This window comes from Ammospiza nelsoni, chromosome 15, assembly GCF_027579445.1.
Source record: "Ammospiza nelsoni isolate bAmmNel1 chromosome 15, bAmmNel1.pri, whole genome shotgun sequence".
Taxonomy (NCBI): Eukaryota; Metazoa; Chordata; class Aves; order Passeriformes; family Passerellidae; genus Ammospiza; species Ammospiza nelsoni.
Genome location: NC_080647.1, coordinates 18,197,521 through 18,214,664, shown reverse-complemented (window position 1 = coordinate 18,214,664; position 17,144 = coordinate 18,197,521). Strand labels below are relative to the sequence as shown.

General features: G+C 48.6%; 1 protein-coding gene across 4 annotated transcripts in view; it reads left to right on the top strand.

The window, feature by feature from the left end:
* ARHGEF9 (Cdc42 guanine nucleotide exchange factor 9) overlaps nucleotides 1-15,973 on the top strand; it is a 204,119-nt gene extending 188,146 nt beyond the window's left edge. For 3 of the 4 annotated variants that reach the window (XM_059483114.1, XM_059483116.1, XM_059483117.1), the window contains 3 exons: nucleotides 1,257-1,500; nucleotides 2,206-2,274; nucleotides 12,099-15,973. In XM_059483114.1, coding sequence (XP_059339097.1) covers nucleotides 1,257-1,500; nucleotides 2,206-2,274; nucleotides 12,099-12,280 — 495 coding nt within the window. In that variant the 3' untranslated portion in view covers nucleotides 12,281-15,973. The remainder of the gene's footprint in view (nucleotides 1-1,256; nucleotides 1,501-2,205; nucleotides 2,275-12,098) is intronic. The other variant, XM_059483115.1, reaches the window with a different exon arrangement.
* The last annotated feature ends 1,171 nt before the right edge of the window (nucleotides 15,974-17,144 follow it).

Below are 17,144 nucleotides of genomic sequence, written 5' to 3'. Positions count from 1 at the left end.
TCTTGTGATAGTTAATACTGTCTGGCAGATTCATGAGCAAGTTTGCTAAATCATTATGATGTGGAGTTTATTTTCCAAGATTAATTTGTATAAAATAGTACCTACTGCTTATCTTGAAAAAGCCTCACTGCTAAATATTATTTCAATAAATAAATGTTGTATATTGCCTTCATTTTTCCTCTCAAATGAATCCTTTGACATAGCATTTATCTTTAGGGCACTTTGAAAAATCCAAAGCTGTTTAGGTTAAATTGATTTAATATACCTAAATATTAAGATACTTTTGAGAGTGGTTAGAGGAAGTAAATCTTAATTGTTTTGCTAAATTTGGTTTTAAATAAATTGAATCACCTTGTGTGGCCATGACTAGAGAATTAACATTCTGTTTTCTGATGATCATCTTATCTGAGATAACAGGGACAGAGCTATGGGGCCAATGGGGAATTTACTTTTCCCTTCCCAATGCAGAGAAATGAGCTATTGCTGAAAAACAGGGAATAACCAACTGAGAAAGGAGGTGAGCATGAAAAGGTTTGGTTGAAAAGGTTATAACTACCAAGGAGAGAAAAGCTGGATCGAGAGGTTAAATCCAGGGTGGGATGAGACCAGAGGTAGGTTGGGAGTGCTTTGAGCTGGGAATCAGGGTAGGTTCTCACCAGTGAGCTGTGTGTGAATGGGAGATGGGCTCCAAAAGGAAGGAGGATCTCAAAGTGTTTTACAGTCCCAAATGGGAGTGGGAATGTGTGTGAAAAACAGATCTGGACTGTGCTGCCAGAGCAGTGATGGCTCCAGGTGTGTGCACAGCCTGCTGGGCCCTGCCAGGCCTGGGCCTCACATTGCTCACCCTGTGGAGCAGAACCTCCCATGGGGAAATGCTGGAACATGGCACCTACTCAGAGGCATTTCTTTGTGCCTACAAACTGAATTTTGCAGCTCAGGGATTGTGTTTTGTTCCTCTCTGCCTATGGTCTGTCCTCTTTGGCCAAAAAGAGGCGTGTTCACAGAGGTGAGGCTGGAAGGACCTGACCAGGTTTCACCATCACTTCTTTCTCTCCCTCAGCTTTTCCAGGAACTGAATGATCTGACCAGGTTTCACCATAATTTCTTTATTTTCCTCAGCTTTTCCAGGAATTGCAGGACCTGACCAGGTTTCACCATCCCTCCTTTCTCTCCCTCAGCTCTCCCAGGAATTCCCTGCTGAGCCCAGGCTCTCCATGATTTCTCACCCCCATCCCTGTCTCCTTTTCCCTGTGCAGGATCTGATCCGAAGGGATATCCTGTATTACAAAGGGCGCATAGACATGGATAAATATGAAGTGGTGGATATAGAAGATGGGAGAGATGATGACTTCAATGTCAGCATGAAGAATGCCTTCAAACTGCATAACAAGGAGACTGAGGAAATGCACTTATTCTTTGCCAAGAAACTGGAGGAGAAGTTACGATGGCTTAGAGCTTTCAGAGAAGAAAGGAAGATGGTAAAAGAAGATGAAAAGATAGGTGAGGAATGTGGAAATGAATCTGGAAGGAGGTTGTTGGTAGTGTTTCATTTAGTCCCAATGTGTGGAGGAGCCCATATTTTCTTTGTGGTAGAATTACAGTTTAACCTTGTTGAAATGTCCTTGGTTGCTCTCCTAGTCATAAATAGGTCTCTTTCCAGCTCAGTTACTGTTCTTTTTGGCCCTCAATAAACAAATTCTCCCCATAGCTCAAGCCTGGAGCTCTGTGGGTGTGTGGGAGAGGGAAGTCTTTGGCCATCCACCTCAGGGTCTCCTGGCTGCATCCTCCTGCTCTGGTTAGGGATGTTTCATGCAGAGGGAGGCAGCAGAGTCAGTGGCAGCCCTTCCCTTGCACCAGCCCCTAAACTGACTGTGACCAGTGTCAGTCCAAGCTCAGTTTGTTGTTCAGCTCTAAAGCACTGGGCATATTTATGACACTATATAAATAAAAATGGCTCTAATCTTACTTTTCATCCAGCCCCTGCACAAGTGAGATTAGAAGGAGGCCAAGGAAGAGTTGATTTTCAGTAGAACACCCAGAGCATTCTGTGTTTGCAAACAGGGCAGAGCATCCAAGAGTTGCTTTTCAGTAGAACACCCAGAGCATTCCTTGTTTGCAAAGGGAGCAGAGCATCCCCCTCCCCAAAAGGAAGTGAGGCTTTGTGAGCAACCTTCTGAATTGTGTTTGCCGTGTTCCCTTTTGCAGGCTTTGAAATTTCTGAGAATCAAAAGCGGCAAGCGGCAATGACAGTAAAGAAAGTCAGTAAGCAAAAAGGTAACCGGCAACACGCTCTGTGCCTGGTGATGTGAGGGTGGAGCGGGCTGGGCTGAATCCTGCTGGGCTGGGATCCAGCATCCCCTCAACTTCCCCTCCCTTCTCTTTTTATATCAAATACCGTTTGTGCTTTGTATCCTTCCTTAATGTATCTGTGGGCCAAATTAATCTCTGGTCGAAGGTGGTTGAAAGCCAGTGGAACTGCACCAGAGATGAATTTGATCTCGTGTCTCCAGTCTGATGTCCAGAAGCTGTCCCTTGGGGCAGAAATCTATCTCAGTTGTTTATCTCAGGCTGAAATGGGAGTGAGTGCGGAGGTGTGTAGAGGTTCTGCTAATTCCCAAAGTCTCCCATTAGCAAAAAATAAAAAAAAAAAAGAAAAAAAATTGCTAAAATGCTGGAACTGGGGAGGGAGTACCCCTTTCCTGCTGCTGGAAAGGAAAGGGACACTCTTCTTTCCTGGGGCTGCCTGTAACTTTTTTAAGACAGCACAGTAGCATCAACTGTAGGAAATAAAGGATTTTAGTAAAGACACTGTACCTCTGGAATGTCAGATTCATTTCCCCAGCCAGGCAGGCTGCAGCCAGCTGAGCAGTGCCCTGCCTGGTGTTAGGCAGAGCCTCAACTGGCCAAAGCCAGCTTAATTCTCTCTTGCAATAACTCTTGCAGCTACAGGTTTTGAAATACTCAACACAGAGGGAAGGTCAGAGAGCTCATTCCTCAAGTTCTCCAAAGCTTCACACAGTCTTGGATGTATTGATTTGTTACCAAAGTACCATAGCACAAGTAGGCCTACAAGTGGGTTTTGAGAGAGCTCCTCAAGGCTTGGCTCAGGTCAGGTGCAGGCAGGTTGGTCCCCGCTCTGTGCAGATGTTTTGGGGGGTTTGCAGAAGCTGAAGGAGCTCTTTGCTTTCTGCCTCACCTGTGTGTTGTCTACTGGCTTTGCTGGTCCAGGAGTGGTTTGCCAGGCCAGCTGTGAACTCCTTGGTTTGCTGTGTCTCTCCATTGTCATCAGTCTTCTCCTCTCTACTAACTTCTTCTGTTGTCTCCTGAGATGTTCTCTAAAAACTCTCCTGGCCAGATGTTCTAAGCTCAGAGTGTGCACACCCAGAGCAGGCCCAGGTGCCTCACAGTGTCCCCTGTCACAGCCCCTCAGCACCTGCATGTCTGTCCCTCAGCACGGGAGCATCCACAGGGCTCGTGGAGCTTCACCATGAGAGAGCCTGACTTGCATGACTGCCATGACAAAACCAGGTTCAATTATTGCTGCTGTTCGGTTCATTATATTATTAATTAATAGCGGTATTAATTAATAATTGTACTGTTCAGCCAGTAAGTGACACAGTGGAGAGGTGCCTGAGCATGCCTGCCAGTATTCCCACATAAATTACTGGACTTGCATCCTGACAAATACAATCTGCCTGACAGGACTGGTGTCTTACACAGCAATTGCTCTCTGTCTGCTCTCTTTGTCTTTCTCTCTCTTTCTCTCTGAGATGAAAAAGGAGGGGTTGTTATCTTGGGCTTCTCGGACTATGAAATTCATTAGCTCCTAAACCAGCAGTCAGCATTTCTGTAGTGAAGAACAAGCCTAGGCTGTGGCACTGGCAGTTCTTTTTATGGGATTAAGTCCTCGAGCCAGACAGAAGTTCAGTCACACCCCAGCCCTGAGTTAAGCACAGCGTGGTTGGTTTTAGGATGTGAAATCTGAAAAACAATAAATAGGGTAATTAAAACGGTAGCTCTGTAAGCTTTGCTCTACACTGTGGTGGTCATAGCCCAGTCCCAGGTTGATTAAATTAAATATTGACACTGAGAACTCTTAGTTTTGTTACTCTGGGGTTTGTCCTGTGCCCAAGACCCAACTAAAAATCATGAGGCTGCCAGAGCAGGAAGCTGCTGGCACTGCTCAGAAGAGGGAGGTAGGAGGAAACCCCTGAGAGGTGGCTTTTGGTGACTGATTTTTTAAATCTTGCTCTATGCATTTTACAGATATTGACAGTGTTTTATTGTGCCAAGACCTTGGCAGCACTTGGGGCTGCAGGTGTGCCTGTGCCAGGGGCTGCTGCTGCTGTCTCTGCCCTCCTGCAGGGCCTTGGAGCTGCTTTTGGAGCATCAGATATACCTGAAAAGCAGGGAAGCCTTTCAGAAGGAGGAATAGGTCACTGAATTCAGTAGATGTATTTATTTATTTAAATGCAGGATGGTCTCAGTGGCTGCAGCAGGGCTTGACAGCTCGAGGTGCTGCCAGCCCAGCTCCTGTGTCACAGGATGACTATTACAGACTTGTTCCTAGATTATCTCACTTGTTCCCTGCACCTCTTAAATGGGAAACCATGGTAATTCCCCTGTCACAGAACACTTAAGGAAGAGAGAAAAGCCGTGAAGGAGGTGAAATGGAAAATGCAATCAACTTTGTTAGAGGTGAAGCAGAAAAACATTTTTCAAATAGTATAAACTGCTGCTTATTTCATGCACTGTTGTACCACACCTCCCAGAAGTATTGCTCTGGAGATGGCTGGCATGTGTTTGAGAAGGAGGCATTTAAACCTCTGCTGGCTGCAGCAGGAGAGGGGGAGAGCAGCTGAGAGGAAACCTTAAAACTCTGCTTTTTAAACTACCAGGACCTTTATCCAGGTGATTAAGTGAGAACACTCTCTGAGCATTTCCAGAAGTGTTTGGTGCCCAGCTGAGGGTGCTGTGGGGGCAGCAGCCCCCTCGTGGCTCCCAGCAATGTGTGCAGGGCCAGGCTCCCTGCCAGACCCACTTAATGGTGGGCAGCATCCCAGGATTTGCACTCCTTATTGGATTGGGCAGGACATAACAATCAATATTAGACCAGGTGCCTTAAGACAGCATTAAACCAATTTTTGGCCTTCTTGAAGTCCATTAGACACCCAGGGGATGGGTGGTGCTGGCCCTGCACCTCAGTGACAGAGAAAAGGGCTGGTGGCTGCTGTTTGCCTTTTGCATTGATTGTTCAAGGTTTTGCCTCTTGGTTCTGCCCTTCAGTGGCAGTGTGGGAACAGAATTCAGTCTGGTGTCTCCTAGAAATAGTGAAGTAACGGGAGAAATTGATTTGTTTTCTCTTAGACAACAACCAAAGTCCCTCCCTGCAGCCCTTGGCAGGTCCTGTGCAGAGCCTGGCTCCCACTGAGGGACAGGGCAGCACAAGGCTGGCACTGGCCTATGTGCCAGCACCGTGCTTGTCACTGCCTGGAGAATGGATCCCTTGTGGATCTCCAGTCCTTTCCTAATGCAGACAAAGGTTAATCCAGGGTCATTTTTCCATTTCTGAGCATTTGAAGCTCGTGGAGTGCCTCTCTCCATGAGGGGCCTCTGCTCCCTGGCCACTTGTGATCCTCCCTCCAAGGGTTGGTGTTTGCAGCCTGCAGCAACACTCAGTTCCCTCTCTAATCCTCACCTCTGTCCACATCTGGCCCCTTTCAGGCCAGCCTGTCCACAGAAGAGATAATGGTTCATATTCCTAGCAGCCTCCAGCCAGTGATGTCAGGGAATGAGAGATTCTTCCAGGAAGGAGACTCCATTCTTAGAGCACCATTGCCCACCTCTGGAAAAGGAAATGTCAGCTGAGATTTAAGTAAGTGACCTTAATGTGAGCTGGGGGTGTTTCCCACCTCAGGAGAGCTCTTGAGCCCCACAGTACACCCAGCTCCTCTCCCTTCCCCCAGGAGATGCCTTCAGCCCTGACAGCTCTTTGGGATGAGGGAAGCAGAGATTCAGTCAGCATCACCTGAGATGCTGCCCCAAAGCTGCCCGTGAACACTCAGCCCTGCAGACCCAGCAGGAGTTAAATCCTCAGCCAGCATGAACTGCCTTGGCCTGTCACCAAACACCTCTGAATCACTGGATTTTCCTGTTAATTTATTCCTTTCTGATCACTAGAGCTCACAGCCAACTCTGTCATAAAAACCCTGACCCAGACATGCAACAGCTTCTCTGACTTCCCACATTTCTGCACTTCTGCTCCCCCGGCAGGGCTGACCAGGCTCCCTCCCGTGCTCCTCTCAGCTGTTTAATCCCATTTTATTGCATCTCCCTTGCTGAGGAGATTGACGTGGCCCTGCCTTGCTTCCCCATCGATTCACACGTGTAGGCACAGCCTCGGGGGATTGCAGGAGCCTGAGCAACCCAGCCCAAGTGCTTGAAAACAAAGAGGGGCATTTGCATTTTTGGATAATCAGGGGCACTTCCCTATTTTCGCAGCACAGGAGGTGAAGGAATGGAGCTGATCGTGTTGTCAGTGGTATTTCCCCACAGATTCAAGGCAATCTCAGAGTTTACCCTATTTCCTGTAAAATCCAGACCCTACCAGTGGGTCCACAATCATCATCCCACTGATGGCATCTGGAATCCACCTGGGATTCTCAGCCTCCCCCAGGACCCAGTCAGATCTACCAGCTAAGGCAAATCAGGAATAAATCCTTATCCAGGGGTCTCTGAGGATGGTACTGGTGACATTTGCTGAGCAAATCCCCCAGGGCAGTTTTTGGTGAGATGTTAATGACCCTCGTGGGAAGAGCCAAGGTGGTGCCATCAATGACATGTTGTAATTCCCACTGAAATAAGTCTGTGAGCACAGATCCTCCTGCACCTTGAGTTTGGTGAGGGTTTTAGGAAGGAGCTGCTCCCCAGAAGCTGCAACAGCATTCCAGGTGTGAACTGATCCTCTCCTGTCAGGAAACCCAGGGAGTGAGCTGTGTGGTCAGCCTGGAGGAGAGGCAGGCTGTACAAACACAGGATGGCAAGAATTGCTTTTCACCCAGCTCTGATGGATAAAGCCCCAGTATCATTTATTCCATCTTGCCTCGATTAGCTTTTCTTATCACACGAGGAATCATTATCTTAATGGCTGCTATAATGACATCAGGCTGCAGCAGCAGACTTGATAAATAGACTCCAGAAGGTCGGGTTAGCTCAGTGTGTGTAGGTAGATGTTGTGGTTGTCTGGGGAACATCAGGACATGAGATGACTGTTTCCTCCTGCATTTCTCAAAGTGCAGCCAGCCCTCTCCCTCCTGAGCAGAGAAGGGAGGTTCATCGTTAGCAAAGGGAGCTAAGGCATGTTCACCATCCCTGGGAATAGCAGGGCCTGGAGAGAAATCCTGGCTGTGTGAAGAGCTGTGCCTGAGGCACCACTGAAATTCCTCTGGAGCTGGGCAAGTACAGCAAAGAGAGAGTTGTGTGATTGAGCAGGGAGGTGTAAAGGAGGAAATCCAGCTGGTCAGGAGTGCCTGGGGAGGCAGAGGGCTCCTGTCCCCAGCTCCATCCTCACCTTGGGGACAGCCAGCCCCAGACACATCATGCTTTGCCAGCCCTGCACGGGGCCCAGGCAGTGCTTTGAGATCCTCTGTTGAAATGTGCTGAAGAGGGCAAAGGGCCCAGCCAGTTCTGCTCTTTCCTTTAACTTAAACTCGTTGCTGTGACAGGAGTAATTAACCATAGAACAATTAGTGCTGGAGGTGTGTCCATGGCTTCCCCGTGTGGGGTACAGTATGCAGGAGGAAACTGAGTTTGTGGGGGTTTTGAGCATTTCCTGAAAGATGCAAGTTGCTGTTGAGCTCTGAGGGAGCTGGAAGGGTCCTTAGGCAGCACTGCCAGCAGGGGTGGCGATGTCACTGTCCCCTCCCCAGCCCTGGCTCATGAGCACCAAGGGACTGCACAGCAGGGTGGGGGCAAAGCCTGGCAAACAGCTGCTGATCAAAGGACAAGCTAAAATCTCCTAGGTGGAGGATTGAGTAAGCAGCTTGTAAGGCAGTTTCCATGGTTGTGTGGAGGAGATGTGCGTGTTCTCCGTGTCTGTGTCGTGTGAGCCCGGGGAGGGGCATTGTCCTGCTGGATGATCTGTCTGCACGAGTCCCCGTGGATTGCCTGTGGGTTACCAGCATGCTTCACGTGCTGCTCAAATCGTGTTGGAACCCCAAAGAGAAGAGACACTTTGGAAAAAACTCAAAAAAAACGAAAACACAAAAAAATCCCCCCAAACTAGAAGGGAAAACCGAGACAGTTTTAAATCTTTTTAATTGTTTCCTTCTGAGCTGAGAAATCCAAAAGGCTCCAAGTGACGTTGCCTGGTGCTATAAAAAGACATGATTTCAAGTGACAGCGCAGCATCTCTCACCAGTTTTGTCTAGCCAAATTACGAATCTGGGAATTTTCTTGTTCTCGTCGTGAGCAGCTCTCGCAGCCCCGCCCTGTGAGCGGTCCCTCGGTGCAGCTGCAGCCGGACTGCAGAATGAGGCACAAACCAGCAGAAGGAGCTCCAGCTCTGCCCGTGGGGTGCAGTTGGCTGCTGTGCCTGGAAATCGTTCCTTACCCATTGATTCTTCCCTTTGTGCTTTGAATTCCGCTCGCCACGCTGCCCAAAATTGCCTTGGAAAAGAGCTTTGCCCATCTCTTTCTGGTGAATTGCAGCGGAGTTATGGCTTTGCATATTAAAAAAAATATCCCTCAAGAGACAATTTTGCACGATGGCCCCGAGTTCTGATGAGGGAACAAACCACTTCAGAGCAGAACAGAAAATACCTGCCTGCCAGACCTTTCCCAGAACTGCCCTTTCTCAGGATTGGAAGATGTGCAGATTAGGTGAATCTTGCCCTCCCAGTTTCTGTTCTCCAGATCTCTGGTGTGTCCAAAAAAGCTAGAGAAGTCATTCTTGGGGCACCTGAGCCTATGGTAAAGTGCTGTCCCACAGTTCCACAAGGAAATGCATTCTGGAATGACCAGAGCACAGTGGTTGTATTTGCATGTCCCACACCGGTGAGGGTGCATGTCCTTGAGATCCACACGTTTGATCCTTCAGGCCACTGGAGGAACAAGAGAAATGTGAAACCTTCAGCTGCTTATGCCAGGAGAACCAGCCAGGAGCTTTTGGCATTCCTCCAGCCCAGATGTTGATGCCAGTTGCCCAGATGTTGATGCCAGTGGCCCAGATCACAGGGCCACACACACACGTGTGGGAAAAGCTGCTTTCCTGAGGGAGGGGGAAGGCTGTGCATGGGTGTGTTTCCAGCAAGGACAGACATTTTTCAGGAATTTTGGGAAAGAACTGAGTGGGGTTTAGAAGTGATCTGGCCAGGGGAGTCTGCCCTTTTCCCTTTTGGAGAAGACAGACTATGGGTTCCATTCCTTGCAGTAACTCTATCACTGTCAGTGGAGATCAGCCAGACTGTCCTTTCTCTACTTCTTCAGCTTTCTAAGTGCACAGCATTTTGCTGATCCAGGAGACTTCCTAGCATTTTGTATCATCATTAAAATACATTAGTTCACCATCCTCAAACTGGTTTAGAGGCAGTAAAGAGCCCAGCCACAGGATGCCAAAGCCATGGGACCATGTCACTAAAGCAAGGTGGCTTCAAGGACTTCCAAAGCTAAAAACAATTTCTGTGTCCCCCCCAGGAGCAGCTTTAGATTCAAAGCTCTGCTGTTGCAGAACATGAGTAATTTTAGTGGCACAAGGTCTGTTTACCTTTAAGGTAATTTGTGGTCAGTCTGAGAGCCAAAGCAGATTTATTTCCCAACTCTAGCTGTGTGAGGGACCTTTAACAGATCCTAACAGTCCCACAGATCCTAAAATCCCTCACCAGTCTCTGCTGGGAAAATTGGCCTCCAAGAGAAGGTTGACACTCCTGGGTGGCCTGAGGGCTGGAGTTTGTCCCCTGCAGTTGGTCTCACTGGTCACACACTGGCCAGCCTGGAGATGGGCAGCTCAGAGCAGGACAGTGCCAGGAGATGGGATGGGAGAGGTGGGCAGAGAGGAGCTCAGTGCCTTGCCCTTGTGGGTTTCAGTCACATAGTGATTGAAATTCAGACTGTTCCTTGGAGTTCTGTACCAAGGATACAGAACTCCAAGGAACAGTTTGAATTTCAATGTGCAGAATTTGTGTCAGGTTTCCTGCAGCTGCCCCTGCCCAGGTGTGACCCCAGCACAGCTCTGGAGCTGCCCTCGGCTCTGCAGGTGGCAGACAGGAATTGGGGAGACAGAGTAGAGAAGTCCTTCATGAGTAACTATTCCAGCATGCAAGTACAGATGCAGAACATCTCCAGGTTGGTCTTTCCAAGTTTGAACTGCTAATTGCGATGAATTCATTAAAGGTTAATGAGTGTGAATCACAGAGCGGTTTTTGCCCACTGTGAGGAATGATCTTGGTTATTCTCTACAGTGGACAGAGAGCTGCACAAAATACAGGAAAGAAGGAGAAATCAGTTAGATGTACTCAAGACATCTCTATCTGGTCTGAACCCTTTGAGCATTTTCACTCTCCATTGGTAAATTCCATAGCAGGGAGAAGCGAATCAATTCTCTTCCCCAAAGACACGCCTTAGCTCCTACCCCAAAGAGGCCCTGCCTGCCCAGCAGCACCTGGCCCAGCTGTGTGGTGGGTGAGCTCTGTGGGTGCCCTCGTGAGGCTTTCCCTGTGTGTCAGTGCCCGTCGTGTGCCGCCGTCCTGCCCGGCCAGCGCTGGTGTGTCTGTGTGTGGTAGGAGCCGCATTGCTGTGCACACCTTGCTCTGGTTCCTGGGCGCTAATCACCGTATTTTGCCTTCTCCAGCACCTTCCCAGCCGAGGATCTCAAAGTGTTTTACAAACATTAATTAATTTAGCTTCACAACCCTCCTGTGAGGTAGGTGGGGGATGCCATCCCGCTGTCCAGATGAGGACACTGAGCTGCTTGGGGACAGTGGCCTCGCTGCTGTGGTTAAAGCCCGGGGAGGCGACGGCCCCCTCCTGCAGAAGGAAGAGCAGTTCTGCATGATCCAGAGATGGCCAGAGCTTACAGCAAGCTGCTCCACAGCCCTGCTCCTCTCTCCTTCCTGGAGTCATGGTTTCCAGCTGGCCCCCGCTGCCCCGAGGCTGAAGGAGGGGTTGTCTTTGTGGGGAAGGACATCCAGACTGTCACTGTGCCCCATAGGCTGCGCTTTGGTGGTGACACATATCCCTTCTGTTCCACTTCAGTCACCCTTTACTCACCATCCTCTACAGCAGCATGCTGAAGCCCCCTCATTCCGTGGGAAAGCTGTAAGGGCAGCATCCCCTCTCCCAGTTCCTGCACAGGAGCTGTGCCTCACCTGTGTGGGAATTGAACATCTCAGCCCTAAAAGCGTAGCCTTGCCAGTCCATCCATTGCTCCCAGTTTGGATTGAGCAGACTCAGCCTTTTCTGCATTGTGTGCGGCCGCTTTTGGGCTGAAACCGGACTGGTGAATTGAGAACAAACCCTATGGAAAAGTCCTAAACTGTTCTAAAGAATGAGCTGCCCTCTGTGTAGGCGCATCCCTGCAGGGTAGGGCTTCCTCCACAGCAGCTCTGCTCCGTTCTGTGCGGGAACCGGAGCAGGTGGTGCTCGGGGTCGTGCTCGGGGCTGGTCAGTGGGGCATGCTGGGGCAAGGCCGTTCTCCAGGGAGAGCTGGGAGGGAGGGTGAGCAGGAGCTTGGAACAGGAGTTGTTAAATGGGAGCAGGATGAGTTGGCCTCGCGGGGCAGGGCCTGTCCCGGCGCTCTTGCCTCACACAGGACTTTTCCATGAGGGCGGGCAGAGCTCTGCCCAGCAAAAGTAATGGATCCTGTCCCAGCCTTGGAGCTTTGGCTTAGGGAGGCAGCCTCAGAGCCGAGAGGTCAGGCAGGCACTGAGATTGGAGATTGGCCAGGTCTGGCATGTCCTGGCGTGTGGGACTGGTTAAGGAGTGATAAGGAGCAATAAGGAGTGATAAGGAGTGATAAGGAGCAGTAGCATGACGAAGAACGACTATTGACCCGATTGCTCTTTGACTGATCTGTTTCTTTTTCCCCCCAATCATCGATGCAGGTGTGAGCTACTCCAAGTCGGTTCCTCCAGCCTACCCACCACCCCAGGATCCATTAAATCAGGGACAATACATGGTGACAGATGGCATATCCCAGTCCCAGGTCTTCGAGTTCACCGAACCCAGACGCAGCCAGGCACCATTCTGGCAAAACTTCAGCAGGTTAACACCATTCAAAAAATAATACCTAGAGAGATGGAGAATTTTAACTTAAAAGAACTAAAATTTAAAAAATAAAAATAAATAAAATTATATTTATAGATGGACCTTTTTTCGGAGAAGCACTGTTGCAACTAAATATATATACATATATATATGTATACAAACATTTTAAAAATAATAATATATATACATATATGTATATATATAGAAGGACCAAAAACTTTTTTTGTTGTTTTTGGGAAGTAATCTGCTACTAGATACTAGGAAGCACCAATGATTTCTAACCATGTGACCTGTTTTATTTTATTTTACTCCATTGGTTGGACATCTCTTTTTGTTGGGATTTTTTTTTTCCTGTTTTCCTTCATTCCCATCCGAATCGTCATTGGCATCCCAGAATGCTTTCTCGCTTGTGTGACTCCGTCATGGAACTTCCTCATGGACTACGTTGGTGTATATTTCCTTTGATTTTATTTATGGGGGGTGTTGTTTGTTTTTTGGAGTGCTGGGAGGTCTCTGCTCCCTGTCCCTCCCTCTCTGTCCCTCCCTGGCTGTCCCTGGTCCCCAGCCCGGGTGCTGTCCCCGTCCTGCATCCCCGTCTGACTCGTGCCTGTCTGGATGTGCTCCCTGTGCTCCCGCTCCGCTGCGCAGTATTTCTCTGGCTTTAACTGTTCTCTCGTGGGCAGGTGAAACCCAGCAGAAGGGCAAGCAGCTATTTAGGAAGTGAGGGATGGGTTTTGCTCAGTTCATCTTTTGCGTTTTTTTAAGCATTTGTCTTTTTCTCAATTCGGTGTGATTTGTTCACACTCGGAGTAAGACGGAGAAAAGAGAATCAGGGGCTTTTCTTCTTTTTGCTTTGTTTCTGTGGGCTTAACTTTGATTTCTTTTCTTTTCAAGCTGAGACACTTGAAAAGCCCACTCCTATCTTTGTTTTCCATGCAAAGATAAAAGCTTAAAACCCAATGGCTTCATGCCTCCATTGCAGAGAGGAAAATTGGCTCCGGGGCTCCGACAAGCGGCCAGTTTTCTGTCTTCAGGAACTAAGGTCCCATCCTTTGGCCACACTCAGCCTGCACAGCAGCACCTAAAGAAGCACTCATTGCCATTTGCAGCAGCAGTGACCCCAAAAGTGAGCCCCAAAAGTGAGCCCCAAAGTGGCTGCTCTCAGTGCCCACCCCACGCTGGGTTCCCCCAAGCTCTGCCCCATTAGTGGAAGGATCCTCGCCCCAGCCCTGGAGAGCCCACCTGAGGTTGAACCTGAGCTGCAGAGGAGCTGAGAGCTCCTGGCAGCAGCTGTGGGTGTGACTGGGCAGCGTGGCTGTGCTTCTGTGCCCAGTCCCAGCTGGTGCTGGTCCAGTCCAGGCCCCTCTGTGTCCCCTGGAGGTGTCACTGGCAGTGGGCCTGGGCTGATGGACCAGCCCAACCCTCCAGGTCTCTTTCTCTCTCTTTTTCTCCCTCTGGAGATTCACAGCTCTATTTTTAAAGACCCTTCCTACAATTTCAGCCTTAAGTACATTTGTTTGCAAGCGCAGGAGCTTATGGTTAAGCTTGTAAAACAGACCATTGTCAGAAGGAGGATTTTTTTTTTCCTAGGGCAAATGAGACTGTTTAACCAGATTTAGAAGATGAACTTGAAATCTTTGCAGAGCTATTCTACAAGCTCCTTTGAAAATATGGGACGAAGTGATTGATCAGGGTATTTGCCATTTTCTTTGGAATCTGATCCACCACATAAGCACCCCAGGACAAAGAGCATGGAGATACTTTTTTTTTGTTTTGTTGGCTTTATTTTTTTTGCCCCCAAGAAATCCAAGTGAATGGGAAGATCAGAGAGTGTGATTTCATTGTTTCCATGGAGCCTGTTTTATTTCAGGGCATGTCACAAAGGCAGCATTACTTTATTTAAATCCAAAAATAATCTCTCTTATACTTTTGAATAATCTAGAAACTATCAATATCCAGCAAAGCCAGATTAGTGTTTTGGAGAGGAGAAGTGGCCCCTCTGTGACAGGCAGCAAGCGAACACCAGGAATCCCAAATAGGAAGCAACCCCATTTTATATCTGAAATTATTTTTATGCTCTTTTGTATCTTTGCATTTTTATGGCTAGATTTTAATGTGGGATACATAGCAAATATTGTTTTGTTTCTTTAACAGAGTGGGTATTTAAAGCAGTGCATGAGATGGGTTCTCGTCAGTTAACTGAAATGTTTTGCTATTTCTGAATGGCTGGAGAGAGGCAGAGAGAGAGAGAGAGAAAGAGAGAGATTCCAAAATGTTGTCAACTTGATGAAAATTTCACTTACTCCTTTTGCCTTTTTAATTGCTTAGGGAAAAAAAAAAACAACCAAGTAACAAGCACATTAGTTAAGCCTGTTCATTTACTGTTTTGTGCCTCAGAGAGTGAGAATGAGACATCCATAATTTTTATGAGAAGATGCTTCCTAAATATTCAGCACTAGGAAAAAAGAAACACCACCGCCACACCATTATTTGCATCATAAATCAAGATCTGACAAGGCCACTTGTTGGACTCGCAGCTTCTTTGTTAAGTGGGCAGCCTGCCCAGGCAGCGCCGCTCGCGCTGGCGCTGGCACAGCGGCCGCAGGGACGAGGGGCTTGGCTCTCGGGCCTTCAAGAAAGCTCTTCCCCTCCATAAATTGCCAAGGTGCTGCAGGAGATGGAGCATTGGCACAGAGAAGAACCAGCGCTGGGTCCCACTTGAGCCCCTGCTGTGGCTGTCCCAGCAGGGAGCAGGGCTGGAGCGTGAGTGTGACAGCGCTGGGAGCAGCGCCCATGCAGACGGGGGTGACTTGACTGAGCATCTGGTACAGACTTTTCATTCCAATGCCAGACAGGAGGAACCCACTTCCCATTCCATATGCAGAAACAAGAGAGTTGTAACAAACTTAACTGTTTACGGTATTTCTCTGGCTGAATCTATATATATATATATATATATATAAAATAAAAAGAAACCCTCTTCCCTAGGTAAATGACATGCATTACTCTTAACCTAGACACTAGAACAGAGGATCTAAATTCAAGACTTTCGCCTCCCCACCCTCTCCAAAAAGTCAAACAAGAACCAACCTAGGTGCATCTAACAGTTGTAAATAGAAAATACTACATAGAGAAATATATTTGAAATTTGTTTCAGTTTCTGGATGGGCACCAGCCGTCCATTGCAATGTTATTGATAGTACACTGTGGTGCTTTGGGTTTCTGGTTTTGTTCTCTTTATGCTCTGTCATCTTTTCATTGCAGCTACATTTCAGGGAACATGTATATTTAGTAGCTATTGTAAGTTCTGCATGGCATCACCAAGCTTATTTTTCCTTAAGAAGAAAAGAAGAGTCTGTAGGAGCTTAAAGGCACTATGACGACAGGGACTTGTAGCAGAGAATTTAAAAAAAAAAAAAAAAGGTTTTTAAAATTCTAGTTTGAAGCCAAATACTGATATTTTAGTGCTTTTGGGGTTTTAACAGTAAGAGCAAAAAAAGAAAAAAAAAAAAAAAGAAAAAAAGGATTTTGGTAACCCAGCTGATCCGCACTTGCCAGTTTTATTATTTTGTTTATATTGGACTGTTTGACCCTGTCAAACAAGTGTCAAAGTTGTGTGTATAAAACAAAAAAAGTGTTTAAAAAAGTGTTGTAAAGACACTGAGCCTTATGAAAATATTTATGGAATTAAATAAAAAGAAGTGAAAAGGCATCTGAAGGCATTTTACATCATTTTCCTCAGAGCGGGGTCACCCTTCTCCCAAGGCTGAGCATGGGTGGGCTGAGCTCCCATGGCCACTGAGACAGTCTGTGTCACCAAAAAGTAGCATTGTCCTGGCAAAATCCCCCTGCCCTTGCTGTGTGCCCTCCTCTGAACTGAGGAATTGATGAGGACAGAACCCCTGGCAGGGGCTGCTCCGAGTGCCGCTCGGATCAAACACGGGGTTAAATTTGTTCTGTCCCTGCTTTGCCGGGCTCCCAGCCCCCAGGGGACAGACAGACAGACATCCCAGGGGTGCTGTGACCATCTCAGGGGTGCTGTGAGCAGCTCTCAGCATCCCAGGTGTGCTGTGAGCATCCCAGGAGTGCTGTCAGCAGCCCACGTGTGCTGGTGTGCTGTGAGCATCCCAGGTGTGCCGTGAGCAGCCCAGGTGTGCTGTGAGCATCCCAGGTGTGCCATGAGCATCCCAGGTGTGCCATGAGCATCCCAGGTGTGCTGTGAGCATCCCAGGTGTGCTGTGAGCATCCCAGGTGTGCTGTGAGCAGCCCGGGTGTGCCGTGAACGTCCCTGGTGTGCTCTGAGCATCCCTGGTGTGCTGTGAGCAGCCCAGGAGCAGCTCGGAGCCTGTAGAACAGAGCAGGGTGGGTTCTGAGGGGAGGGAGCCCGGCCACACCCGGCCCTTCTGCAGAGAGGGGTTTATCCCTGAAAAGCCAGGTGCTCTCTCCAACCCCAGTGGCATTTCCCAGGTAAGGCAGGTGAGCTGTGTATTTCTAGACAGCCTAAAAATGCCATTATGACCAGGAGGAGGGGGTTGGGAGCGGTGCTCGATGTCCTTCAGGCACAGGAGCCGGGTGATGGAAATAATCCCGGCAGGATTGCTCCTTCTTCAGGGAGGGCTTTCCTCTTTTCCCCGGGCTCCTGTCGGGGTGAGGAGTGACCAGGGTTCTGTGACACATCCTGCACAGGTGAGGGAAGCAGTCAGGGCAGTAAAAACCCACAAAGGCCAAGGAACTCTGAGAGGATGAGGGAGGAGAGGCAAAGCGGCGCCAAGGCTCCTGCGGGGCCGCGCCTTGAGCAGCTTCAGGAGCAGCCTCAAACATCGCAGCTTCCCATCTGCCTCCTGCTTCAGCAGCGCCCCCAGCCCAGCTTTATCTCTTGCTTG